Genomic DNA, 27,553 nt, shown 5'->3' with positions numbered 1-27,553 from the left:
AATTAGCATTTTGTCCATTCCTGTTGGAAAGCTGAAGCAGCTTCTTCCTACCTCTTGGCTATGTCAGTCCAATGTTTGCTGGCCATAGCCAATACATCGGTCAATGTCATGCAATCGGTTCTCACACAACATGTCGGATAACATTGGCAATAACCGAATGGGTAGCATTTTCAATAGTTAGGGAATCTCATCGCATTGTGAGGACACAAACTAGATCTTTGTGTGTGGGCCAGAGTTGTACTGCCTCCCCACACAATCATCAGATTCGATTAGTAGTTCCTCGCACTCACCTTCACATGATAAACCAAATGCCGACCTACCTTTGCCATGGTCACAAGCAGCACAGCAAGCTAATGCCGTTAGCGAATTAGATCCCAAATGTAACTTTCCAAAAGGAGTCAGCGTAACAAACAAAACGTGAAATTGAATAAGACCCGATTCAGGAACTGCCCACGACAAACCACAACCAAAAGGCTAGTGGTAGAGCTAGCTAGCAAAACTGAGAGCAGAAATATGAGGCTTGGAATCTAATGGCCTTGGAGTCTTAATATCTGAGGTGAGCTGGGGGGGGGGGGGGGGGGGGGGGGGGGGGGGGCTGCTTCTGTTGTTTCGATCTGGGACTCCCAGCGGTTCCCCAGGCCTCACTGTCTCCGACCCAAGATAAACATCCGACTCTCCATTTCCCAGGGACAGAGTTCACTATCTGAGGCCATGCCAGGCTGCACAGTGAGCTACAAATCAGCCTGTGGCCTGTCATCAAAATAATTACACTTCGTAATTCAATGAAATGGGATAACCCCCTTTCCTGACTACAGTAAGGGTCCAACTCAAAACCAGGAAGTGGGCTCACAAAGTAAATCAGAAATCTTCCCTTGTAGCATGAAAGACTGTACATTTAAATGTATGTTTCACACAAATGTATGTTTTTTTTTTACCTGTTTTGTACCTGATGCCATTAAGGGGTGGCAGGTAGTCTAGCGTTAAGAGAGAATTCAGCTGCAGGGTTGCCAGTTCCAATCCCGGGACCGACAGGAAAAATCTGGTGGGAAGTGAGCTGGTACCCGGAGGGTTGCTGGTATCAAATCCTAGATGACATTGCCTGCTGTTGTGCTATTGAGCAAGGCACTTAACCCCCCACAACAGCTCCCTGGGCGCCCAGTGTGGCAGCCCCCCGCACCTATCCAAAGTCACATTTTGGTTGGACCTTGTATGCAATTGCCAAATTAAGTGATTTTAATTCAACTGAGCGGTATACTACAAAATAGGATCAATTAGTTAGCCAGCTTACTTTGATAAGCAACCAGAAATAGCTATTGATTTTCTTGTTCATTAAAAAAGCTCAATTTAGATATGCGTTTTCATTTGTTGAATCAATAAGACCATTTGAAGCTTATCTTTCTAAAAAAATAAAAAAGGTTATATCAGAATATTTAGGCATTTTAGCTGTCTAACTCCGTCCTGCTTTGTGGTATACCCCTCTGGCCAATGAGAACTGACAAACACTGCTTTGTGGTATACCCCTCTGGCCAATGAGAACTGATAAACACTGCTTTGTAGTATACCCCTCTGGTCAATGAGAACTGATAAACACTGCTTTGTGGTATACCCCTCTGGCCAATGATAACTGATAAACACTGCTTTGTAGTATACCCCTCTGGTCAATGAGAACTGATAAACACTGCTTTGTAGTATACCCCTCTGGTCAATGAGAACTGATAAACACTGCTTTGCACGAAATGAGCACTTACCTGGTCACTTAGTCAATTTATATTTATACTTGCTTACATCCGTTTTTACATTCCTCAATGTAATGTAATGGCTGAATGTAATGGCTTAAGTAAATTGTTATTGGTTGTTATGTGTATTTGCACTGCTGCATGCACAATTACCCCTTGTGGGAAAAATAAAGTATTTTGAAAGGAATTTAAATTGTGTAGTATATGAAACCAAACTGCGCAATTGTTGTTTAGTTGATGAAGTAAAATCTCCCTTCTGAAAGCAATACAACTAGCTTTACACAACCACAGTCACAATCACAGCACTGTTCTATCCTGCATGACACAGATGCTATTTCTAGCACAGCAGCCGAAGAGAATTAGAATGTCAACTCCTCAGACCAGGGAGAGCTCGATACTTCAGCATCTAGAATGAGACAGCTAATAAGCTCCACACTGCAGGCCTGAGTCTGACACATGAGAGGACACACACATGAAAAATACTACAGTTTCCTATGGAATACTACAGTACTTACAACAGAATTCTATAATAAACTGTAGTATACTGTAGAATACTATACACTTTAGTATCTGTAATATCCCTCGATCGTGTGTCGTACTTACTATAGAATGCTGTAGTATACTGCAGAATACTATCCACCCACTTAAAAACACCGTACTAAATACTACAGTATTGTCCGCAAAAACACCACTTTTTTAACTACAGTAAGTACTACAGAGCTCATTTGCATATACTTTGCCCATTCCCCTCCCTTTTTCATGTGGGGGCAGACGAGTAACAGTAAAACCATTCAGCCAACTGCAAGTCATCTGCTGACTACCACATCTCTCTCTCTGTCTCTGTCTCTTCATGTGAAATGTCATTATCTTTCGGATGTGTATTCCTGACAATACAATCTCTCCCAGCTTTGCTCACTTGTCCAGGCTAGGAATGTTAGGCTTTTTTTTCCTTCTTTTTTGTAGGTCAGCTGGGCAGTCCAGGTGAATGCATGCACCTCCAGCCAGTCCAGGGAATCATGTGCACCTGCTGGGAGGGTGGTGACTCCAGTGGCTTGATCAGCATTTTCTGCATGGTGTTAACCAGGTGCAAAGACAGTCTGTGGCCTCCACACACACATACAAAGAAGGTGGTGACCTTACATGACCCAATGTGGTAACACAGTCTGATGTCCCAATAACCCTTTGACACAGTCTTCACGTGCCATCAAAATGCATTCTGGGAGGCTAATTAAGGTATCATTCTGTGGCCAAGTGTAGACAAGCACAGTCACAGATGCTTTCAAAGGCCACCTCAACAACCAACGATGCATAGTGTCAGTGTTGACACGTCTACTGGGATATCCAATTGTGATGGCACACATTTCGAAAAAGAAAGCACAAACACAGAACTAGTACCAGGAGTATATGCAGATAAATGTCTGTATAGATATCCTATCACTTAGATCATAGCTCAGACAATTGAAATCCAAGTTATAAATTATGAACCCAGTATACTGAGGATGACTGTCACAGGAGGCAGAAGGAGTGTGGCAGTTGTTCAACAGAGGTGTTCCAATATGGCAAATTGGGGATGTCTACTGATAAGGTCTTCCTTTTGTATATGGGCATCCATTTCTCATCCTCTCTCCTATGGCTCGAGCCGTACTGTGAGCAGTGTGTCCTAAGGGCTTTTTTTGTATATTTTGTGTCAATAATAGCCCCCCCACACACACACACAGCTGATTCAAATAACCAACTCATCATCAACTTTTGATTATTTTAATCAGCTCTGTAGTTCTAGGGCAAAACCTAAAGTGTGCACCCAGGGGGCGCCCTAGGACCGTGTTTGGTAAACCCTGCATTGAGTCAAGTCAATGACGGTCAATGACGGCATAATGAGTGGACTGGCTCCCACTGCGAGTGTACCTATAGGAGCTAGGTAGAAGATGACAAAGGTTAAAACAACGGGATTCTAATAACCCATAACTCTTCGCAACAATGGGACCAGCTACGCTAGTTAGCAACGGCGCTGGTAGTTAGCGATGGCATTGGTCCCAGATTTGTGACGACATTGTCTTAACCTGTATATATTCAACCTAGCATAGGAGGCAGTAAAAGCAGGAAGTGTAACCATCAATATGCTGTGATTTGTTGATTCAACTCAACTGGCGTTACAAAACATACATTCCATTGCATGAGCTACATCAGCTAACATCAATTTGAATGAACATTCTACATTACCATGGAAATTATTGCATCACAATACCCGGCAGCCATTGCAAGTGTACCAGTGAGTTTACGTGTCAAATTGCAAGGGTTAGAGGTTCGAAGCCCAGTCTATTAATTCTATATCTATGTAATCGGTTTGAATCTCCGTCTGTTTCACACACACACACACACAAACACGCACCCTCCTTGCGAAACAAAGATCCACACAGCTGAGGGTCCTATTCAATCAAAGCCGGTAACTAGTGAAAAACATCATTCTTCATGAGCTCCGCCTGCTTTCTGACTGCACAGGAGGATTTTTTTAAGTGTTTGTTTTGCCTAACTCAGAAACCTGATTACTGTAATGGTTTAGAGGGAATGGGGGATCTGTTCACTCAACAACATTTTCCCAATGAAAACAGTGTTCTATATCATGAATTTGACATGGCATGAAACAAACATACATATTTAACCAGGCTTTTAGAAAGGGAATTAACATCATCATTTATTCTAGGAGTTGCTGCGTCGTGTTCATTAGGGCACATAACGGAAAACATTTTGAAACGCTTTGCGATGGAAAAACAACATTTGCATTTTTTATTGGACAAGCCAAGGTAGTCCCTCGCTGTTTCAGTCTTTTCTTTCTTTTGGTACCCAATGAACAATAATAATACCTTGATGTTATTTGTGTCATCCCAGATGGATGGAATAGCTCTAGCAGTGACAGAGTTTTAGGGTCTTATGAGGCTTCCTTGGATTCCATGATTAGTCATTACAATTCAGTCAAAACATAACTTTTTTATGAGAATGACTGCAAAGCAGATGCTCTGGAACTACTTTTTCCCTTGGATCTCGGCTCTCATAATCATAACCTTAAACATTAGTGGGGAAAATGCAAAACTGACCCAAGATCAGCATCTAGGGGATACTTCCCCCGACACCAAAGCAGGTCTTACACCTGGTATTCTTTCCTGCCCAAAAACAAACCTTGACTACCGCTTTCACACTTCTGCCAAGACAAAATTATAAAAAGATAAAAACCATTAACACAGTCAAAATTGTTCTCATTTGTCAGATTGACTACTTGGTCAGTCTGCTGGTCTCTTACAACAAACATAAATCAGAGAGGATGTGCATGTCCTCAATAAACTGCTGCATTCAAATAACCACAGTGATACTTTACTCTACTGCTAATTGTGGACAGCTGGGAAAGAGGCTTCCCCTTAATTGATTCCAGATGCAGCCCAAGCCAAGCTCTGCTATAAGCTATTGTTTAGCCCCTGATCAAAAAGGATGTTCCGGACCTCACAACAAAGAGGGTCATTATCTCTCTGAAGGCAGCAGCGGAGGACTGACTGAAGTTTCCGACAAGTTCTAGTAGTGTGACATTTCAATAGAGGTGCTGTCGCTCCCCAGCGGGCTTTAAGCCTGTTAACCAGCCAAGACCGTTGTGGACAGATGGACACACACAACTTGGGAGGGGGAAAAAAAAGAAAGAAAATCACACTTAAACATGAAATGTGAACCACTGGCCATAACACACACACGCACAGATGCGCACACACACCCAAATTCCTTGAGCAGGCAGCTGAAATATGCAGATCAACCAACACTGGAGGACAGACACAGACAGAGCTTCTCCCCTCCCGTTTTCGCTGCATCCCTCTCTCGTTCTCTCTCATTATGTCTCTCACTGGCACTGCTGCTCTTACCTTAGTTGTGACAATGCAAAGACAATCCATTGCGGGCAGAAAAGCTCAACCTATGCTTGAATTCATCGCCGCAACAAAATGTGTGAGATGGAAAGGAGGGGGAGAAGAAGAAGAAAAAAAAGAAAGAGGGGGTGGGGGAGAAGAGGAGTAAGCCGCCACGGGAGAGAAGGCACACGGATAGCCGCTACTGGAAGTGGGGCCCCTCTGAGAAACTAGATTCCTCCTCCACAATGCTACAGGCATTCATGATCCTAACGCAATCTTAAAGTCCAGCACACATACAAATGCATGGTCTTGCTGGCCAGCGTGCCACAGGCTTGGCCCCCTCCAACCTGAGAACCGGCTCCCTCTCCTCCTCTGCTTTCCCAGACGATGACTGAGCGACAGTGTGGAAAGGGAAAAGAGCGGAGGAAGAGAGCCGTGGTGATGCTGATGCTGAGACGGAGCAGCAGCATTTCAGCGTGTGTGTTGGCTGCAAGACTATGATGAGCAACCTTGAACACACCTGTGTAGGCCTAGGCTTTAGCTCAGTGGGCTAACGTGATTTTTAAAACATACACAATAGGCAAGTTTATAGAAACCGGACAGCAATGTTTGACTTTGTTTAGTTTGTTGCAGAGACAAATCTCTACACTGAGTAGTCGTGTGCCCATTATGGACAAAGTGGAATTTATTGTGAAATTCCATGAGACCATTTGGTTGAATCACCAATACAAAAAAATAAATGATTGCTTCGCCGTTAAGTCGTTTTACTGTAAAATATAAAACACTACTCGTTTTACTGTAAAATACTACTCTATTTTACAGTAATATAAAACTCTACTTACAAGCCCTGATATCTATATTTAACCAAGATCATTAAATTGTTCTGGAAATCCAGCTGAAGTCTATGAAATGTCCAATAGAGAGAAGCAGCTCATAGCTCACAGAATTTGTCTTTCTTAATATGCAGCAACATGGCCCGTCAGAGGAGGCTGCCCATAACACACAATGGATACCAGGGACGGACTGGGACCAGAAATCGGCCCGAACATTTGAACACACAGCACCATTTTTTCCCTTGAAGCCCACACACTGGCTGTCCCTGATGGAGACCAATAACTCTTGTTATGAAACACATCTGGGAAAAAAAACAGGAGAAGAATACCTGCATGTTCATCTTGACTCATTATTTCAACTCTTATAAGATATTCATGTTAACTAGCCAGAAAGTCACCCAGAAAAAGCATTACCTTCACATGCATTACTATTTTGTCATGATACATACTTATATGGGCTGTGTCTAAAACTAAAATACATTTATGAAAGGATTTGAGAGGAAATGCAGCTCCTAAATGCTATAATCAACATGCTATAAGGCCCAAAGAGCTTAGCTAACAAGCCCAATGCAGACAAATTAGTAAACTGTTCCTACTCCTAGTTAGAAATAATTGGAATCATTGGATTACTGTACTTAAAACAAGCAACACATTTGCAAACTAACACTAAAATTACATCTGGCAGTTCTCTTCGAAACATGACTCAGAAATTAAGCGGAGCCAGTTCAGAAAGGAAACCCGAGTGCCCCGCCTAAGCTGACGCATCAGCTGAGATGGTACCAGTTAGAGGCAAGTATCATTCACGCCTACATTATTGGGTGGTTATTTAAGCTTTACGGGTCTGCTCTCTCACTCTGTGTATGTGCAAAGTTCAAGACTGATCCAATGAACCATTGTATTTCTGTTCAAAATATTGTATCAAGACTGACCAAATGTGCCTAATTGGTTTATTAATACATTTTCAAGTTCATAACTGTGCACTCTCATCAAACAATAGCATGGTATTCTTTCACTGACATATTGTAACTACTGTAAATTGGACAGTGCAGTTAGATTAATAAGAATTTAAGCTTTATGCCAAATTCAGATAGGTCTATGTCCTGGGAAATGTTCTTGTTACTTACAACCTTATGCTAACCACATTAGCCTACATTAGCTCAACCATCCTACAGGGGACCCACCGATCCTGTAGATGTTAGATATACTGAACAAAAATAGAAACGCAATATGCAACAATTTTTGGGATTTTACTGAGTTACAGTTTATAGAAGGAAGTCAGTCAATTCAAATAAATTCATTAGGCCCTAATCTATGGATTACACATGGCCGGGAATAGATATGCATCTGTTGGTCACAGATACATAAAAAATAAATTGGTAGGGGCGTGGATCAGAAAACCAGTCAGTATCTGGTGTGACTACCACTTGCCTCAAGCAGCGCGACACATCTCCTTTGCATAGAGTTGATCAGGCTGCTGACTGTGGCCTGCGGAATGTTGTCCCACTCCTTTTTAATTGCTGTGCGAAGTTGATGGATATTGGTGGGAACTGGAACACGCTGTCGTACACGTCAATCCAGAGCATCCAAAACATGCTCAGTGGGTGACATGTCTGGTGAATATGCAAGCTATGAAAGAACTGGGACATTTCAAGCATCCAGGAATTGTGTACAGATCCTTGCGACATGGGGCCGTGCATTATCATGCTGACACATGAGATGATGGCGGCGGATGAATGTCATGATAATGGGCCTCGTGACTCATATCTACCAACTTGAGCTGGTCCAAATGTGTGGGTGCTACATGCTAACACTGTTCAGCAGTCAAGCAGCGTGATATCTTGTGCTACTCGAATGGCGTTAGTCTGTCATCGGCAAAACATTACTGGGACTTTTCATCACTAGTTATATTCACAGGACTACAGCCTCATTATCAAGTTGATCCTCCTGCCTAACCCTAACCTTTCCTCCTCAGATTTTAAGTGGTCACCCTGGACCTTAGTGGGGAAGCTGACATGTACAGCTGTGCGATGACTAATCAAGGCTTGCTATAGTTTCAGCGTTTTGGATGAGCTGTTGATACTAACATTACCTAGCATGTGTTGGGCTTGCTAAACACCCACAAGGCAAATCAGTGTTGGCGATCAAGCATTCATTGCCTCTTATGGGAAAGTCTGTTAGAGCTCATTCAGACACTCTTACACGCAGGCTTACAGTGCATTTGTAAAGTATTCAGACCCCTTTGCTGTCCGGTTTCCACATTTTGTTACGATACAGCCTTAATCTAAAATGGATTAAATAGTTTTGTTCTCTCATCAATCTACACACAATACCCCATAATGACAAAGCAAGAACAGGTTGGCATTTTTGCTAACTTGATACAAATAATTTAAAAAAAACTTTTACTTTACTCAGTACTTTATCGAAGCACCTTTGGCAGCGATTACAGCCTCAAGTCTTCTTGTGTAGGACGCTGCAAGCTTGGCACACCTGTATTTGGGGAGTTTCTCCCATTCTTCTCTGCAGATCCTCTCAAGCTCTGTCAGGTTGGATGGGGAGCGTTGCTGTACAGCTATTTTCAGGTTTCTCCAGAGATATTCGATTGGGTTCAAGTCCGGGCTCTGGCTGGGCCACTCAAGGACATTCTGAGACTTGTCCCGAAGCCACTCCTGCTTTGTCTTGGCTGTGTGCTTAGAGTCGTTGTCCTGTTGGAAGGTGAACCTTTGCCCAAGTCTGAGGTCCTGAGCGCTCTGGAGCAGGTTTCCGTCAAGGATCTCTCTCTGTACTTTGCTCTGTTCATCTTTTGTACGATCCTGACTAGTTTCCCAGTCCCTGCTGCTGAAAAACATACCCACAACATGATGCTGCCACCACCATGCTTCACCGTAGGGATAGTGCCAGTTTTCCTCCAGACGTGACGCTGGGTATTCAGGCCAAAGAGTTCAGTCCTTGTTTCATCAGACCAGAGAATCTTGTTTCTCATGGTCTGAATCCTTTAGGTGCCATTTGGCAAACTCCAAGCGGGCTGTCATGTGCCTTTTACTGAGTGGCTTCCGTCTGGCCACTCTACCATAAAGGCCTGATTGGTGAAGTGCTGCAGAGATTGTTGTCCTTCTGGATGTGTCTCCAATCTCCACAAAGGAACTCTGGAGCGCTGTCAGATTGACCATCGGGTTCTTGGTCACCTCCCTGACCAAGGCCCTTCTCCCCCGATTGCTCAGTTTGGCCGGTCGGCCAGCTCTAGAAAGAGTCTTGGTGGTTTCAAACTTCTTCCATTTAAGAATGATGGAGGCCAAATGTATTCTAGGAGACCTTCAATGCTGCAGACATGTTTTGGTACCCTTCCCCAGATCTGCGCCTGGACACAATTCTGTCTTGGAGCTCTACAGATGATTCCTTCGACCTCATGGATTGGTTTTTGCTCTGACATGCACTGTCAACTGTGGGACCTTGTATAGACAGGTGTGAGCTTTCCAAATCATGTCCAATCAATTGAATTTACGACAGGTGGAGTCCAATCAAGTTGTAGAAACATCTCAAGGATGATCAATAGAAACAGAATGCACCTGAGTTCAATTTCGAGTCTCATAGCAAAGGGTCTGAATACTTACACTACCGTTCAGGTTTGGGGTCACTTAGGAATGTCCTTGTTTTTGAAAGAAAAGCACATTTTTTGTCCATTAAAATAACATCAAATTGATCAGAAATACAGTGTAGACATTGATAATGTTGTAAATGACTATTGTAGCTGGAAACCGCAGATTTTGAATGGAATATCTACATCGGCGTACAGAGGCCCATTATCAGCAACCATCACTCCTGTGTTCCAATGGCACATTGTGTTAGCTAATCCAAGTTTATCATTTTAAAAGGCTAATTGATCATTAGAAAAACCTTTTGCAATTAAGTTAGTACAGCTGAAAACTGTTGTTTTGATTAAAGAAGCAATAAAACTGGCCTTCTTTAGACCAGTTGAGTATCTGGAGCATCAGCATTTGTGGGTTCGATTACATGCTCAAAATGGCAAGAAACAAACAACTTTCTTCTGAAACTCATCAGTCTATTCTTGTTCTGAGAAATGATGTTGACATTCTAGGCAGAGTTGCAAAGAAAAAGCCATATCTCAGACTGGCCAATAAAAAGAAAAGATGGGCAAAAGAACACAGACACTGTACAGAGGAATCTGGAAAAAAGTGTTATGGACAGACGAATCTAAGTTTGAGGTGTTCGGATAACAAATAACAACATTCGTAAATTGCAGAAAAAATGAAAAGATGCTGGAGGAGTGCTTGACGCCATCTGTCAAGCAGGGTGGAAGCAATGTGATGGTCTGGGGGTGCTTTGGTGGTGGTAAAGTGGGAGATTTGTACAGGGTAAAAGGGATCTTGAAGAAGGAAGGCTATCACTCCATTTTGCAACGCCATGCCATACCCTGCGGACGGCGCTTAATTGGAAGCCAATTTCCTCCTAAAACAGGACAATGACCCACAGCACAGCTCCAAACTATGCAAGAACTATTTAGGGAAGAAGCAGTCAGCTGGTATTCTGTCTATAATGGAGTGGCCAGCATAGTCACCGGATCTCAACCCTATTGAGCTGTTGTGGGAGCAGCTTGACCGTATCGTACATAAGAAGTGCCCATCAAGCCAATCCAACTTGTTAGAGGTGCTTCAGCAAGCATGGGGTGAAATCTCTTCAGATTACCTCAACAAATTGACAACTAGAATGCCAAAGGTCTGCAAGACTATAATTGCTGCAAATGGAGGATTCTTTGACGAAAGCAAAGTTTGAAGAACACAATTATTATTTCAATTAAAAATCTTTATAACCTTGTCAACATCGACTATATTTCCTATTCATTTTGCAACTCATTTAAAATATATTTTCATGGAAAACAAGGACATTTTTAAGTGACCCCAAACTTTTGAACGGCAGTGTAGGTAAAAACAAAATCACATTTGCAAAAATGTCTAAAAACCTGTTCTTGCTTTGTCATTAAAGGGTATTGTGTGTAGATTGATCTTGAAAACAAATATTTAATCCATTTTAGAATAAGGCTGTAATGTAACAAAATGTGGAAAAAGTCAAGGGGTCTGAAAACTTTCCAAATGCACTGTAAATCTGAATGACCTGATAAAAATCTATGGAAATTGATTAGATAGAGCCTGTGAGAGGAGGCTCGCTGTATCATGCTTGTGAAATTCCAAAGCAAAAGTTCAGGGCCGAGTGTGTTTTCCAGGAGGAATTGGCTCAGTGAAGGCCTTGGTGTTGGCTGTGTGGGCGAGAGGTGGCAATTACTGCTAGTCTCACTGCCTTACATACAGGGAGAGAGAGAGAAAATAGGGGGAGATAGGAAGATAGAGATAGGGGTGAGGAATGATGTAGAATGGTGCATGAAAGCGACAAAGAGAGAGAGAGAGAGAGAGATAAAAAGTGGAGGAAGGCCTTGAGAAAGAGGTTGTAATAATTTGCTAAACTCCCCCATCTCCACCAAGCTTTTATATGTAAACAATCATCTGTTCAGGACCCACAAAACAGGACTCAGACTTCTCATGCTACAGCAAACACCTTCACTCCTCTGACTACTTCTCTCTGTTCGGTGTTTTCTATCTCTCTATTTTAGGGCTTCCGATTTCTATAAATATTAGGAATATCATATTGCAATATGAATCTACTGTAATTAGATTTTTTTTTGGTGCCAATTCTCCTTAAATTTCGTGTACTGTAGATCAATGTTTGTGAATCATGGGACCAATACATACATCTACTGTATTTTGTCCCAACAGTTTGATGAGGTAATTATACTGAACAGAAACACAGTACCAGTCAAAGGTTTGTACACACCTACTCATTCAAGAGTTTCTTTATTTTTTACTATTCTCTACATTGTACAATAATATTGAAGATATTAAAACAATAAAATAACACATATGGAATAATGTAATAACCAAATTAAACAAATTCTTCAAAGTAGCCAATAAGTTGTGCTGTGGCAAGGTACGGGTGGTATACAGAAGAGAACCTGTTACGTGTTACGTTTTTCTTGTTCCCCATTTTCCCGTTAGTGTGTTTGTCCTGAGCATTACAGGTGTACCGAGTTGCGGCTAACGATGGTGGGCATGGCTGAAGCTGATTACAGAGAGGATATCTGTTTGCCGTGTGAGAAGAGAGAGAAGGGGGAGAGAGAGGACACTTGTTTTTTGTTTGATTATTGGTGTTAATTTCTTTGTTTGTGTTTCAGCCTGTCCTCCTGAGGCGCTCCACCCTACCTAGGTCCTGGAGAAGGGAAAAGGTAGATCTGCCCATGGGTGTATATTCTCACGTAGATAACCCATTGTTTTATACACTAGGTTAGCCGGGCGGGTGTCACCCTTGTATTTTCTTGGAACCAGGTAGGACAGTGGGTTAGGGTTTAGAGTGTGTTAGGAAGGTTTAGGTGTGTAGAAGAGGGACATTTTGTTTATTTTCATTACTTGGACCCCGATCCCAAACATTCCCTTCTCTTACCTTGTTGTTGTTTTGTTTCTTACTGATTATTTATGGGTGTGTTACGGTTTATTTAAATAATTCACTAAACATCCCCTGAGGGTTAAAATTGAGTTCTGGTTGTGGTCTGATTTATTTATCGCCCATTGCACCCCACATTTCTTCCCATTTCATCCGTGTTACCTGGTGTGTTTAGGCCCAGGCATTTACGTCTCCTCCTCAGACGAGCTACACCCGAGGGGAGAACGTAAGAGAACCCTATTTGGTAAAAGACCAAGTCCATATTATGGCAAGAACAGCTCAAATAAGCAAAGAGAAACAAAAGTCCATCATTAATTTAAGACATGAAGCATTTCAATAACTTTGAAAGTTTCTTCAAGTGCATTGGAAAAAACCATCAAGCACTATGATGAAACTGTCTCCCCTGAGGACCGCCACAGGAAAGGAAAACCCAGAGTTAACTCTGCTGCGGAGGATAAGTTCATTACAGTTAACTGCACCTCAGATTGCAGCCAAAATAAATGCTTCACAGAGTTCAAGTAACAGACACATCTCAACATCAACTGTTCAAAGGAGACTGTGTGAATCAGGCCTTCATGGTCGAATTGCTGCAAAGAAATCACTACTAAAAAGGACACCAATAAGAAGAGACTTGCTTGGGCCAAGAAACACAAACAATGGACATTTGATCGGTGGAAACCTGTCCTTTGGTTTGATGAGTCCAAATTTGAGATTTTTGGTTCCAACCGTCATGTCTTTGTGAGACGCAGAGTAGGTGAATTGATGATCTCCGCATCTGTGGTTCCCACCGTGAAGCATGGAGGAGAAGGTGTGATGGTGTGAAGGTGCTTTGCTGGTGACACTGTGATTTATTTAGAATTCAAGGCACACTTATAACCAGCATGGCTACCACAGAATTCTGCAGTGATACGCCATCCCATCTGGTTTGCGCTTAGTGGGACTATCATTTGTTTTTCAGCAGGACAATGACCCAACACACCTCCAGGCTGTGTAAGGGCTATTTGACCAAGAAGGAGAGGGATGGAGTGCTGCATCAGATGACCTGGCCTCCACAATCACCCAACCTCAACCCAATTGAAATGGTTTGGGATGAGTTGGACTGCAGAGTGAAGGAAAAGCAGCCAACAAGTGCTCAGCATATGTGGGAACTCCTTCAAGACTGTTGGAAAAGCATTCCAGGTGAAGCTGGTTAAGAGAATGCCAAGAGGTCATCAAGGCAAAGGGTGGCTACTTTGAAGAATCTCAAATATAAAATATATTTTGATTTGTTGAATCACCTTTTTGGTTACTTGATTCCATATGTGTTATTTGATCGTTTTAAGGTCTTCATTATTATTCTACAATGTAGAAAATGTTTTACAAAATATAGAAAAACCCTGGAATGAGTAGGTGTGTCCAACCTTTTTACTGGTACTGTATAAACGCAACATGTAAAGTGTCGGTCCCATGTTTCATGAGCTGAAATAAAAGATCCCAGAATTTTCCATACAGACAAAAGGATTTTCTCTCCAATTTTGTGCATACATTTGTTTACATCCCTGTTAGTGAGAATTTCTCCTTTGCCAAGATAATTAATCCACCTGACAGGTGTGGCATATCAAGAAGCTGATTAAACAGCATGATCATTACACAAGTGCACCTTGTGCTGGGGGCAATAAAAGTCCACTCTAAAATGTGCAGTTTTGTCAAACGCCACAGATGTCAAAAATGTTGAGGGAGCATGCAATTAGTATGTTGACTGCAGGAATGTCCACCAGAGCTGTTGCCAGAGGATTAAATTAAACTTGGGCTCAGCGTAAATTTCACTCTGATTCTATTTTCAAGAATTCAATGTGCTGCTCACATCTGAAAACACTTAAATCAGGTGGCTTGTGCCCTGCTTACTCATGAAAAAAGCTACGCGTCCAGTATAGCAGCTAACAACTGTTTTCCTGTAGCCCCAGTGTAGCTCTCCCGTAACTAACAGCCAGCCAGTGCTAAAAGCTCTGTGCCTTAAATTAAGCCTAGTAAACAAGCCAGTGTGTTTCCCACAGCTGGGGTATCAAAACCCATCTATAACACTGCCTCTTGGTACTGCCTGGAAAGCCAGCAACAGTTTAAGTCAACATTCGGTGTAATCTCTTACGCTGTAAATAACCCCTCTGGCCCCACAGTTTGGAAGCCGCCGATGTCGAGCCCTGTGGGTCTCCAAAACATTGCTGTTGACCGGCTATTTTTTTTTTTTTTTTTTACACGTGTGTGTTTAACCCTTGCTGTTGACCTGAGAGATGGGTGATTCGATTCTGGGTCACTCTTGCATCGCCAGCTAATACCAAAACAACTGCACAAGCTTGCATGCACCAGCCATCACACAACGAGGAACATCTTCACTTCAACAACAAGAGGCCAGTAGCGTAGCACCACATAACTAAATAGAACATACTGTATACGGCCCAGTGTCTTCTGTGACTTATTTTACTGGTAGTTCCATCCTCCAGCATGGAGGTATACCTTCTCAAACAATCGTCAAGTTCTGGCAATTCAATCATCTTAAGCATCAAATTACCACAGAATTACGCTTCTAAGCAGGCGGGTTGACCTTAGTACACTTCAGTCATCCTAGTGAGATGCATCTGTGGTGCAGATGAGATGGACAAGGTGATGTGATGCTCTAAAAACACACACTACAGTAGGTAGAGTGGGGCTTCCACATGGTACTCACTTCAGAGACTTTTACACTGATCTCGGTCTGCACCTTCCTACTGGGCTCCGAGCTGCTCCGCTCCCTCATCCGAGGACACACACACAAACACATTAAGTGTCATTGTATTATGTTAATAGAATAGGCTTCATTGGGACCACAGATAAACTATCCATCTTCTGAGATTACACCGTTTCTGTGACCCGTGAGTGCCCAAATAATTGTCATAATACTATATCAGGGTATAAAACACCATCTCCACAATACAGACATTCTGCCATTAAACCTTGAAGCTGAGCAGTACCTCACTATTTGTTTGACTTTTGGCCAAGGTGATTCTTTAATAAGTACCCCATGTAATCCTGTGTACATGTCCAAGACAAAGAAAAATAAATGATTAAACCTGGCACACAAACACGGATGCACGCATGTGCACACACACACACACACACACACACACACACACACACACACACACACACACACACACACACACACACACACACACACACACACACAGCTTGCATAGTGGACACAGAAATACAGTGGCCTGAGAAAGTATTCACCCCTCATGGCATTTTTCCTATTTTGTTGCCTTACACACCGGAATTAAAATGGATTTTTGGGGGTTAGTATCATTTGATTTACACAGCATGCCTACCACATTGAAGATGCGAAATATATGTTCTTGTGAAACAAGACAAAAAAAACTAAAAACATGAGCGTGCATAACTATTCACCCCCCCCCCAAAAGTCAATACTTCATAGAGCCACATTTTGCAGCAATTACAGCTGTAAGTCTCTTGGGGAATGTCTCTATAAGCTTGCCACATGGGATTTTTTGCCCATTCTTCAAAGCAAAATTGCTCCAGCTCCTTCAAGTTGGATGGGTTCCGCTGGTGTACAGCAATCTTTAAGTCATACCACATATTCTCAATTGGATTGAGGTCTGGGCTTTGACTAGGCCATTCCAAGACATTTAAATGTTTCCCCTTAAACCACTCGAGTGTTGCTTTAGCAGTATGCTTAGGGTCAATGTCCTACTGGAAGGTGAACCTCTGTCCCAGTCTCAAATCTCTGGAAGACTGAAACAGGTTTCCCTCAAGAATTTCCCTGTATTTAGCGCCATCCATCATTCCTTCAATTCTGACCAGTTTGCCAGTCCCTGCCTATGAAAAACATTCCAACAGCATGATGCTGCCACCACCATGCTTCACTGTGGGGATAGTGTTCTCGGGGAGATGAGAGGTGTTGGTTTTGCACCAGACATAGCATTTTCCTTGATGGCCAAAAAGCTCAATCTTAGTCTCATCTGACCAGAGTACCTTCTTCCATTTGTTTGGGGAGTCTCCCACATGCCTTTTGGCGAACACCAAACATGTTTGCTTATTTTTTTCTGGACAATCTTCCGTAAAGCCTAGCTCTGTGGAGTGTATGGCTTAAAGTGTTCCTATGGACAGATACTCCAATCTCCACTGTGGAGCTTTGCAGCTCTTTCAGGGTTATCTTTGGTTTCTTTGTTGCCTCTCTGATTAATGCCCTCCTTGCCTGGTCTGTGAGTTTTGGTGGTCGGCCCTCTCTTGGCAGGTTTGTTGTGGTGCCATATTCTTTCCAATTTTTTATAATAGATTTAATGGTGCTCTGTGGGATGTTCAAAGTTTCTGATGTTTTTTTATAACCTAACCCTGATCGGTACTTCTACACAACTTTGTCCCTGACCTGTTTGGAGAGCTCCTTGGTCTTCATGGTGCCGCTTGCTTGGTGGTGCCGCTTGCTTAGTGGTGTTGCAGACTCTGGGGCCTTTCAGAACAGATGTAGATATACTGAGATCATGTGACAGATCATGTGACACTTAGATTGCACACAGGTGGACTTTATTTAAATAATTGTGTGACTTCTGAAGGTAATTGGTTGCACCAGATCTTATTTAGGGGCTTCATAGCAAAGGGGGTGAATACATATGCACGCACCACTTCTACATTTTGAATTTTTTTGAATTTTTTGAAACAAGTAATTTTTTTCATTTTACTTCACCAATTTGGACTATTTTGTAAGTCCATTACATGAAATTAAAAAAATAAATAAATTTAAATTACAGGTTGTAATGCAACAAAATAGGAAAAACGCCAAGAGGTGAATACTTTTGCAAGGCACTGGAAGTCTATATCAACCCTAAATGCCCACTCCAATCAGTCTCACTCTGTTCACTCACCATCTATGCTCTCATTCTTGCATTTAAAATGTGTACAAGGAAACTGTGCTCACTTCAAATGAATTCAAGCAAAACATAAAAAAAGACTGCATCTTGTGTGGCAAAATAACAAATAGTGGGATCAAAAACACTGTACCAGATTGCATCAAAAACACTCTACCACAAATTTTGATAAGCCTTCAATTTATTTAGCATGGCTTAATATACTTGCCATGTGTTTCGTAACACAGAACAAAATAACAACACGGACATCACACTATAGTTGGGAGATTTCTGACCCAAATGAGAAGACGGAGTGAAGACAGGGGACATGATGTAGCCAGACTTTTCAGGCTCTTTCTTCACAAATGTAACTAGCGTGTTAGGTATAAGGTGAAGTTTCCCCTAGACGCTGATCTGAGATCAATTTAGCAATTTCCTCATGGTTAACCTGTCTGGGCTAGGGGGCAGTATTTTCACGGCCGGATGAAAAACGTACCCAATTTAAACAGGTTACTACTCTGGCCCAGAAACTAGAATATGCATATTATTAGTAGATTTGGATAGAAAACACTCTGAAGTTTCTAAAACTGTTTGAATGGTGTCTGTGAGTATAACAGAACTCATATTTCAGGAAAAAACCTGAGAAAAAGTCAACCAGGAAGTGGAGGATCTAAGAATTGTAGTTCTTTCTAGTCCCTTTCAAAACTACAGTATCTGTGGGGTTACGTTGCACTTCCTAAGGCTTCCATTTCACTGGGCAGATAATAGGAGCTCAGTTACTGTGTGGACTGCCTGGCAACAAAGGGATTGGATATACTCAATCCCGCGAGCGCGCCCCTCCTTTTTCTCCTTGAATGAATACGCTATTGTCCGGTTGGAAAATCATCGCAATTTTACGTTAAAAATACCATAAAGATTGATTTTAAACAGCATTTGACATGCTTCTAAGTACGGTAATGGAACATTTTGACTTTTCGTCTTGTACCGCCTCGCGCGTTATGCCTTTGGATAGTGCTCTGAACGCACGAACAAAACAGAGGTATTTGGACATAAATATGGAGTATTTCGAACAAAAACAACATTTCTTGTGGAAGTAGCAGTCCTGAGAGTGCATTCTGACGAAGATCAGCAAAGTTAAGAGAATATTTCTAATACTAATTCTGAGTTTAGGTTGCCCCGAACTTGGCGGGTGTCTGTATAGCTTTCTGTGATGGCGAGCTATGTACTCAGAATATTGAAAAAAAATGTGCTTTCTCCGTAAAGCTATTTTAAAATCTGACACAGCGGTTGCATCCAGGAGTAGTCTATCTATAATTCTTTAAATAATTGTTATATATTTTGTCAACGTTTATGATGAGTATTTTTGTAAATTTATGTGCACATTCACTGGAAGTTTTGGTGGGAATACATTTTCTGAACATCACGCACCAATGTAAAATGCTGTTTTTGGATATAAATATGAACTTTATCGAACAAAACATACATGTATTGTGTAACATAATGTCCTAGGAGTGTCATCTGATGAAGATCGTCAAAGGTTAGTGCTTCATTTAGCTGTGTTTTGGATTTTATTGACACATGTCCTTGCTTGGAAAATGGCTGTGTGATTATTTTTGTCTATGTATTCTCCTAACATAATCTAATGTTTTGCTTTCGCTGTAAAGCCTTTTTGAAATCGAACAATGTGGTTACATCAAGGAGAAGTGTATCTTTAAAATGGTGTAAAATAGTTGTATGTTTGAGAAAGTTGAATTATGACATTTTGTTGTTTTTGAATTTGCCGCCCTGATATTTCACTGGCTGTGTCCTGCAGCTAGCGTCCCATGTAGCCCATAGAAGTTAATGTTAGGATTGGGGGAGGGAAAGCTGATCCTAGATCTGGACCCGGCAGAAACTTCACCCCAGAGCGTTAGGTAAACCAACTCAATGCAGACCAGACAGTGTTGGCCAGTGGACAGAATGCTTGCAGAGGCCACAACCTGCTTTGTGTCACTTTCTAAGTAGGGACCCTGTTGTAGAATTAAGCAATAAGGCCCGATGGGATGTGGAATATGGCCAAAACACAACAGCTGCAGGCTGTTCTTAAGCACGATGCAACGAGGAGTGCCTGGATACAGCCTTGAGCCATGATATATTGGCCATATATCATAAACCCCTGAGGTGCAATATTGCTATTATAAACTAGTTCCCAACGTGATTAGAACATTAAACAAGTAAGTCATACCAATCAGTGTTCAGCCAATCAGTGTTCAGGGCTCCAACTGCCCGGTTTATAACAGTGGTAAAGAACTGCTCCCATAGCCTACATGGTAGTAGGACAGGTGAAACCATCTCAGAATTCAAAGTCCCCTGTGACTTTTATAATCCCTTCATTTAGCCCCATGCATCTACTAAACTTACACATCCACTCCTTTAACACCAAGGGCTTTAGAATGGCATATTAGTTTCAGATCTACACACATACAGTTGAAGTCGGAAGTTTACATACACTTAGGTTGGAGTCATTAAAACTCGTCTTTCAACCACTCCACAAATTTCTTGTTAACAAACTATAGTTTTGGCAAGTCGGTTAGGACAATTGTTTACAGGCAGATTATTTCACTTATAATTCATTGTATCACAATTCCAGTGGGTCAGAAGTTTACATACACTAAGTTGACTGTGCCTTTAAACAGCTTGGAAAATTCCTGAAAATGATGTCATGGCTTTAGAAGCTTCTGATAGGCTAACTGACATCATGTGAGTCAATTGGAGGTGTACCTATGGATGTATTTCAAGAACTACCTTCAAACTCATTGCCTCTTTGCTTGACATCATGAGAAATAAAAAGAAATCAGCCAAGACCTCAGAAAAAAATGTGGAGACCTCCACAAGTCTGGTCCATCCTTAGGAGACATTTCCAAATGCCTGAAGGTGCCAGGTTCATATGTACAAACAATAGTACGCAAGTATAAACACCATGGAACCACGCAGCCGTCATACCACTCAGGAAGGAGACGCGTTCTGTCTCCTAGAGATGAACGTACTTTGGTGTGAAAAGTGCAAATCAATCCCAGAACAACAGCAAAGGACCTTCTGAAGATGCTAGAGGAAACAGGTACAAAAGCATCTATATCCACAGTAAAACAAGTCCTATATCGACATAACCTGAAAGGCTGCTCCGTAAGGAAGAAGCCACTGCTCCAAAACCACTATAAAAAAGCTAGACTATGGTTTGCAACTGCACATGGGGACAAAGATCGTACTTTGTGGAGAAATGTCCTCTGGGCTGATGAAACAAAGATAGAACTGTTCGGCCATAATGACCATCGTTATGTTTGGAGGAAAAAGGGGGACGTTTGCAAGCCGAAGAACACCATCCCAACCGTGAAGCACGGGGGTGGCAGCATCATGTTGTAGGGGTGCTTTTCTGCAGGAGGGACTGGTGCACTTCACAAAATAGATGGCTACATGAGGAAGGACAATTATGTGGATATATTGAAGCAACATCTCAAGACATCAGTCAGGAAGTTAAAGCTTGGTCGCAAATGGGTCTTCCAAATGGACAATGACCCCAAGCACACTTCCAAAGTTGTGGCAAAATGGCTTAAAGACAACAAAGTCAAGGTATTGGAGTGGTCATCACAAAGCCCTGACCTCAATCCCGTAGAGAATTTGTGTGCATAACTGAAAAAGCGTGTGCGAGCAAGGAGGACTACAAACCTGACTCAGTTACACCAGCTCTGTCAGGAGGAATGGGCCAAAATTCCCGAAACGTTTGACCCAAGTTAAACAATTTAAAGGTAATGCTATCAAATACTAATTGAGTGTATGTAAACTTCTGACCCACTGGGAATGTGATGAAAGAAATAAAAGTTGACATAAATAATTCTCTCTACTATTATTCTGACATTTCACATTCTTAAAATAAAGTGCTGATCCTAACTGACCTAAGACATGGATTTTTTACTAGGATTAAATGTCAGGAATTGTGAAAACTGAGTTTAAATGTATTTGGCTAAGGTGTATGTAAACTTCCGACTTCAACTGTACATACAGTACCTGCTGTATGTACTTAGCCTTGCTGGTTAAGTGTGCCTTGAATTCTAAATAAATCACTGACAGTATCACCAGCAAAGCACCCCCACACCATCACACTTCCTCCTCCATGCTTCACAATGGGAACCACACATGTGGAGATCATCCATTCACCTACTCTGCGTCTCACAAAGACACGGCGGTTGGAACCAAAAATCTAAAATTTGGACTCATCAGACCAAAGGACAGATTTCTACCGGTCTAATGTTTGAGGGGCTCCCGAGTGGTGCAGCAGTCTAAGGCACTGTATCTTAGTGCTAGAAGCGTCACTACAGACCCTGGTTCGATTCCATAGGGCAGTGCACAATTGACCCAGCGTTGTCCTGGTTAAGGTTTGGCCAGGGTAGGCAATCATTGTAAATAAGAACTGACTTGCCTAGTTAAACAAAGGATAAATTTAAAAAATGTTCATTGCTCGTGTTTCTTGGCCCAAGCAAGTCTCTTATTATTATTGGTGACCTGGCCTCCACTGGGATTCTCTGCCTCTAACCCTATTACGGGGGCTGAGTCACTGGCTTACTGGTGCTCTTCCATGCCGTCCCTAGGAGGGGTGCGTCACTTGAGTGGGTTGAGTCACTTATGTGATCTTCCTGTCCGGGTTGGCGCCCCCCTCGGGTTTGTGCCGTAGGGGAGATCTTCGTGGGTTATACTCGGCCCTGTCTCAGGATGGTAAATTGGAGGTTGAAGATGTCCCTCTAGCGGTGTGGGGGCTGTGCTTTGGCAAAGTGGGTGGGGTTATAGCCTGCCTGGTTGGCCCTGTCCGGGGGTATCGTCAGACGGGGCCACAGTATCTCCCGACCCCTCCTGTCTCAGCCTCTAGTAATTATGCTGCAATCGTTTGTGTCGGGGGGCTAGGGTCAGTCTGTTAAATCTGGAGTATTTCTCCTTTCTTATCCGTTGTCCTGTGAATTGAAGTATGCTCCCTCTAATTCTCTCTCTTCTTTTCTCTGAGGACCTGAAACCTAGGACCATGCCTCAGGACTACCTGGCCTGATGACTCCTTGCTGTCCCCAGTCCACCTGGACGTGCTGCTGCCTGCAGCTATGGAACCCTGACCTGTTCACCGGACGTGCTACCTTGTCCCGGACCTGCTGTTTTCGACTCGCTCTCTCTACCGCACCTGCCGTCTCTAATTCCTAATGATCGGCTATGAAAAGCCAACTGATATTTACTCCTGAGGTGCTGACCTGTTGCACCCTCTACAACCACTGTGATTATTATTATTTGACCTTGCTGGTCATCTATGAACATTTGAACAACTTGGCCATGTACTGTTATAATCTCCACCCGGCACAGCCAGAAGAGGACTGGCCACCCCTCAGAGCCTGGCTTCTCTCGAGGTTTCTTCCTAGGTTCCTGCCTTTCTAGGGAGTTTTTCCTAGCCACTGTGCTTCTACATCTGCATTACTTGATGTTAGGGGTTTTAGGCTGGGTTTCTGTCTAGCACTTTGTGACATCGGCTAATGTAAAACGGGCTTAATAAATACTTTTGATTGATTGAAATAAATTTGATAGTAGTGGTTTCTTTACAGCAATTCGACCATGAAGGCCTGATTCACTCTGAACAGTTGATGTTGAGATGCGTCTGTTACTTGAACTCTGTGAAGCATTTATTTTGGGCTGCAATCTGAGGTGCAGTTAGCTCTAATGAACTTATCCTCTGCAGCAGAGGTAACTCTGGGTCTTCCTTTCCTGTGGCGGTCCTGGTGATAGCCATTTTCATCATAGCGCTTGATGGTTTTTGCGACTGCACTTGAAGAAACTTACAAAGTTCTTGACATTTTCCGGATTGTCTGGCCTTCATGTCTTAAAGTAATGATGGACTGTCATTTCTCTTTGCTTATTTGAGCTGTTCTTGCCATAATATGGACTTGGTATTTTTCCAAATAGGGCTATCTTCTGACACAACACAACTGATTGGCTCAAACGCATTAAGAAAGAAAGAAAACATGTCACACCTGTTAATTGAAATGCATTCCAGGTCACTATCTCTATGCTTGTATGGATGTCAACCCCGGATTTGACAAATATCCACTTTGTTAGATCAGATTTGTTTGAATGTGCGCCAATCCGGCGTCTTTCTTCTAAGTTAAGAACACTGTTGTACAGGAGTGACTATCGCTTCCTAATTTGTCAATTCTTAAAGATCCCATCACAGGCAAGATCCCCTGCATGGCTTAAACTTGCCTTTACAGTGTTGAAGTAACAGTGGCACAATTATTCCAAAAGATTGCCTTTCTCAAACGAGTGTTCATTCAGGACTGCAGGGTGTGTGTGACTCAGTACTCAAGAGTATTCAGGTAAAAAGATAAAATGATCTGGAAATTATCTACCTCCAGCTCCATTTCGAGGACCATTAAAAGAAGTCTGACTCATTGTGGAAACTCTTGCTTTCATCAAATGGCAAGCATTTATAACCCTCACCCCTTCAGCTCTCTCCATTCATTGATTTTAATTATAATGTCACAGGCCTGGCCCCATCACACAAAATGACTCTGCTGACAAACACAGGCTTTCATGCAATTCTTTTCTGAAGCTATTCCAAACAAGGAAATAACAGGAGAGGCAACAGAGCGGTGTCGGCAACAGAGTGCTGGACTGTGTAGCACTAGCTAATTGGCCTTTGAGAAAGGCCACTAATGTTGCAAGAGAGCATAGGCATTCTCATTTTGACACCAAACCCACCACTGGTGTGAGTGGCCAAAGAGCTCTATTTTGAACGTTTGCTACGTTGCAGAACAGTTTGTACTGAACGACACCTTTCCCCAAAACGTTGTTGTACATTCTTGAACAGACTTGGAGGTACGTTTGCATCCGTTTGGTGGGTGCGGCGAGCAGTGGCTTTAAGCAATGAATGACGTATTTAAAAAGGGCAGTGGCCATGCTGACAGTGTTCCCCAACCCACAACCCCTCCCAGTTTTTTCAAATGGTCGTTCAGTACAGCACCATTTCCGTTTAACTCAAATCAATCAAATCAAATTGTATTAGTCACATGCGCCGAATACAACAGGTGTAGACCTTACAGTGAAATGATTACTTACAAGCCCCAAACCAACAATGCAGTTCAAAAAAATATGGATAAGAATAAGAAATATAAGTAACAAGTAATTTAAGAGCAGCAGTAAAATAACAATAGCGAGACTATATACAGCTGGGTACCAGTACAGAGTCAATGTGTTGTGGCACTGGTTAGTTGAGGTAATATATACATGTAGGTAGAGTTATTAAAGTGACTATGCATAGATGATAACAACAGAGAGCAGCAGCGGTGTAAAACAGGGGGGGGGCAATGCAAATACTCTGGAATGCCATTTGATTAGATGTTCAGGAGTCTTTTGGCTTGGGGGTAGAAGCTGTTTAGAAGCCTCTTGGACCTAGACTTGGCGCTCCGGTACCGCTTGCCGTGCGGTAGCAGAGTGAACAGTCTATGACTTGGGTGGCTGGAGTCTTTGACAATTTTTAGGGCCTTCCTCTGACACCGCCTGGTATAGAGGTCCTGGATGGCAGGAAGCTTGGCCCCGGTGATGTACTGGGCCATTCGCACTACCCTCTGTACTGCCTTGCGGTCAGAGGCCGAGCAGTTGCCATACCAGGCAATGACGCAACAAGTCAGGATGCTCTCGATGGTGCAGCTGTAGAACCTTGAGGACGTGAGGACCCATGCCAAATCTTTTCAGTCTCTTGAGGGGGAAAAGGTTTTGTCATGCCCTCTTCATGACTGTCTTGGTGTGCTTGGACCATGTTAGTTTGTTGGGGATGTGGACACCAAGGAACTTGAAGCTCTCAACCTGCTCCACTGCAGCCCCGTCGATGAGACTGGGGGCGTGCTCGGTCTCTTTTCCTGTAGTCCACAATCATCTCCTTTGTCTTGTTCACATTGAGGAAGAGGTTGTGGTTCTGGCTCCACATGGCCAGGTCTCTGACCTCCTCCCTGTAGGCTGTCTCGTCATTGTCGGTGATCAGGCCTACCACTGTTGTGCCATCAGAAAACTTAATGATGGTGTTGGAGTCGTGTCTGGCGTGCAGTCATGAGTGAACAGGGAGTACAGGAGGGGACTGAGCACACACCCCTGAGGGGCCCCTGTGTTGAGGATCAACGTGGCAGTTGTGTTGTTACCTTCCCTTACCACCTGGGGACGTCCCGTCAGAAAGTCCAGGATCCAGTTGCAGAGGTCCTGTTTAGTCCCAGGGTCCTATGGTGTTGAACGCTGAGCTGTAGTCAATTAATAGCATTCTCACATAGGTGTTCCTTTTGTCCAGGTGTGAAAGGGCAGTGTGGAGTGCAATAGAGATTGCATCATCTGTGGATCTGTTGGGGCGGTATGCAAATTGGTGTGGGTCTAGCTTTTCTGGGACAATGGTGTTGATGTAAGCCATGACCAGCCTTTCAAAGCATTTCATGGCTACAGACATGAGTGCTACGGGTCGGAAGTCATTTAGGCAGGTTACCTTAGTGTTCTTGGGCACAGGCACTATGGTGGTCTGCTTAAAACATGTAGTATTACAAACTCGGACAGGGAGAGGTTGAAAATATCAGTGAAGACACTTGCCAGTTGGTCAGCGCATGCTCGCAGTACACGTCCTGGTAATCTGTCTGGCCCCGCAGCCTTGTGAATGTTAAGCTGTTTAAATGTCTTAATCACATCGGCTGAGGAGAGCGTGATCACACAGTCTTCCAGAACAGCTGGTGCTCTCATGCATGTGATATTTGCCTCGAAGCGAGCATAGAAGTAGTTTAGCTCGTTTGGTAGGTTTGTGTCACTGGACAGCTCTCGGCTGTGCTTCCCTTTGTAGTCTGTAATGGTTTGCAAGGCCTGCCACATCCGACGAGCTTCAGAGCCGGTGTAGTACGATTCGATCTTAGTACCGTATTGATGCTTTGCCTATTTGATGGGTCATTGGGGGGCATAGTGGGATTTCTTATAAGCTTCTGGGTTAGAGTCCCGCTCCTTGAAAGCAGCAGCTTTAGCCTTTAGCTCAGTGCGAATGTTGCCTGTAATCCATGGCTGGGGTATGTACGTATGGTCACTGTGGGGACTACGTCATCGATGCACTTATTGATGAAGCCAATGACTGATGTGGTGTACTCTTCAATGCCGTCGGAGGAATCCCGGAACATATTCTAGTCTGTGCTAGCAAAACAGTCCTGTAGCTTAGCATCTGCTTCATCTGACCACTTTTTTATTGATCTAGTCACTGGTGCTTCCTGCTTTAATTTTTGCTTGTAAGCAGGAATCAGGAGGATAGAATTATGGTCATATATGCCAAATGGAGGGCGAGGGAGAGCTTTGTACGCGTCTCTGTGTGTGGAGTATAGGTGGTAGAGTTTTTTTCCCCCTCTGGTTGCACATTTAACATGCTGATAGAAATGAGGTAAAACGGATTTAAGCTTCCCTGCATTAAAGTCCCAGGCTACTAGGAGTGGCGCCTCTGGGTGAGCGTTTTTGTTCGCTTATGGCGGAATACAGCTCATTCAATGCTGTGTTAGTGCCAGCCTCTGACTGTGGTGGTATGTAAACAGATACGAAAAATACAGATGAAACCTCTAGGTAGATAGTGTGGTCTGCATCTTATCATGAGCAATAGCTCGAGACTTCCTTAGATATCGTGCACCAGCTGTTATTTTCAAAAATACATTGTCTGC

General features: G+C 42.9%; 1 protein-coding gene across 2 annotated transcripts in view; it reads right to left on the bottom strand.

Annotated features, from left to right (window-relative positions):
- Positions 1-27,553, bottom strand: part of dlg2 (discs, large homolog 2 (Drosophila)) — a 389,583-nt gene that overhangs the window by 260,705 nt on the left and 101,325 nt on the right. The window contains exon 4 of one of the 2 annotated variants that reach the window (XM_029690593.1): positions 15,659-15,727. In XM_029690593.1, the coding sequence (XP_029546453.1) occupies positions 15,659-15,727 (69 nt within the window). Of the gene's footprint in view, positions 1-5,635; positions 6,070-15,658; positions 15,728-27,553 lie in introns of those variants that run through there. The other variant, XM_029690595.1, reaches the window with a different exon arrangement.

Source organism: Salmo trutta, chromosome 15 (assembly GCF_901001165.1).
Source record: "Salmo trutta chromosome 15, fSalTru1.1, whole genome shotgun sequence".
Lineage (NCBI taxonomy): Eukaryota > Metazoa > Chordata > Actinopteri > Salmoniformes > Salmonidae > Salmo > Salmo trutta.
This window is presented reverse-complemented; position numbering and strand designations above follow the sequence as displayed.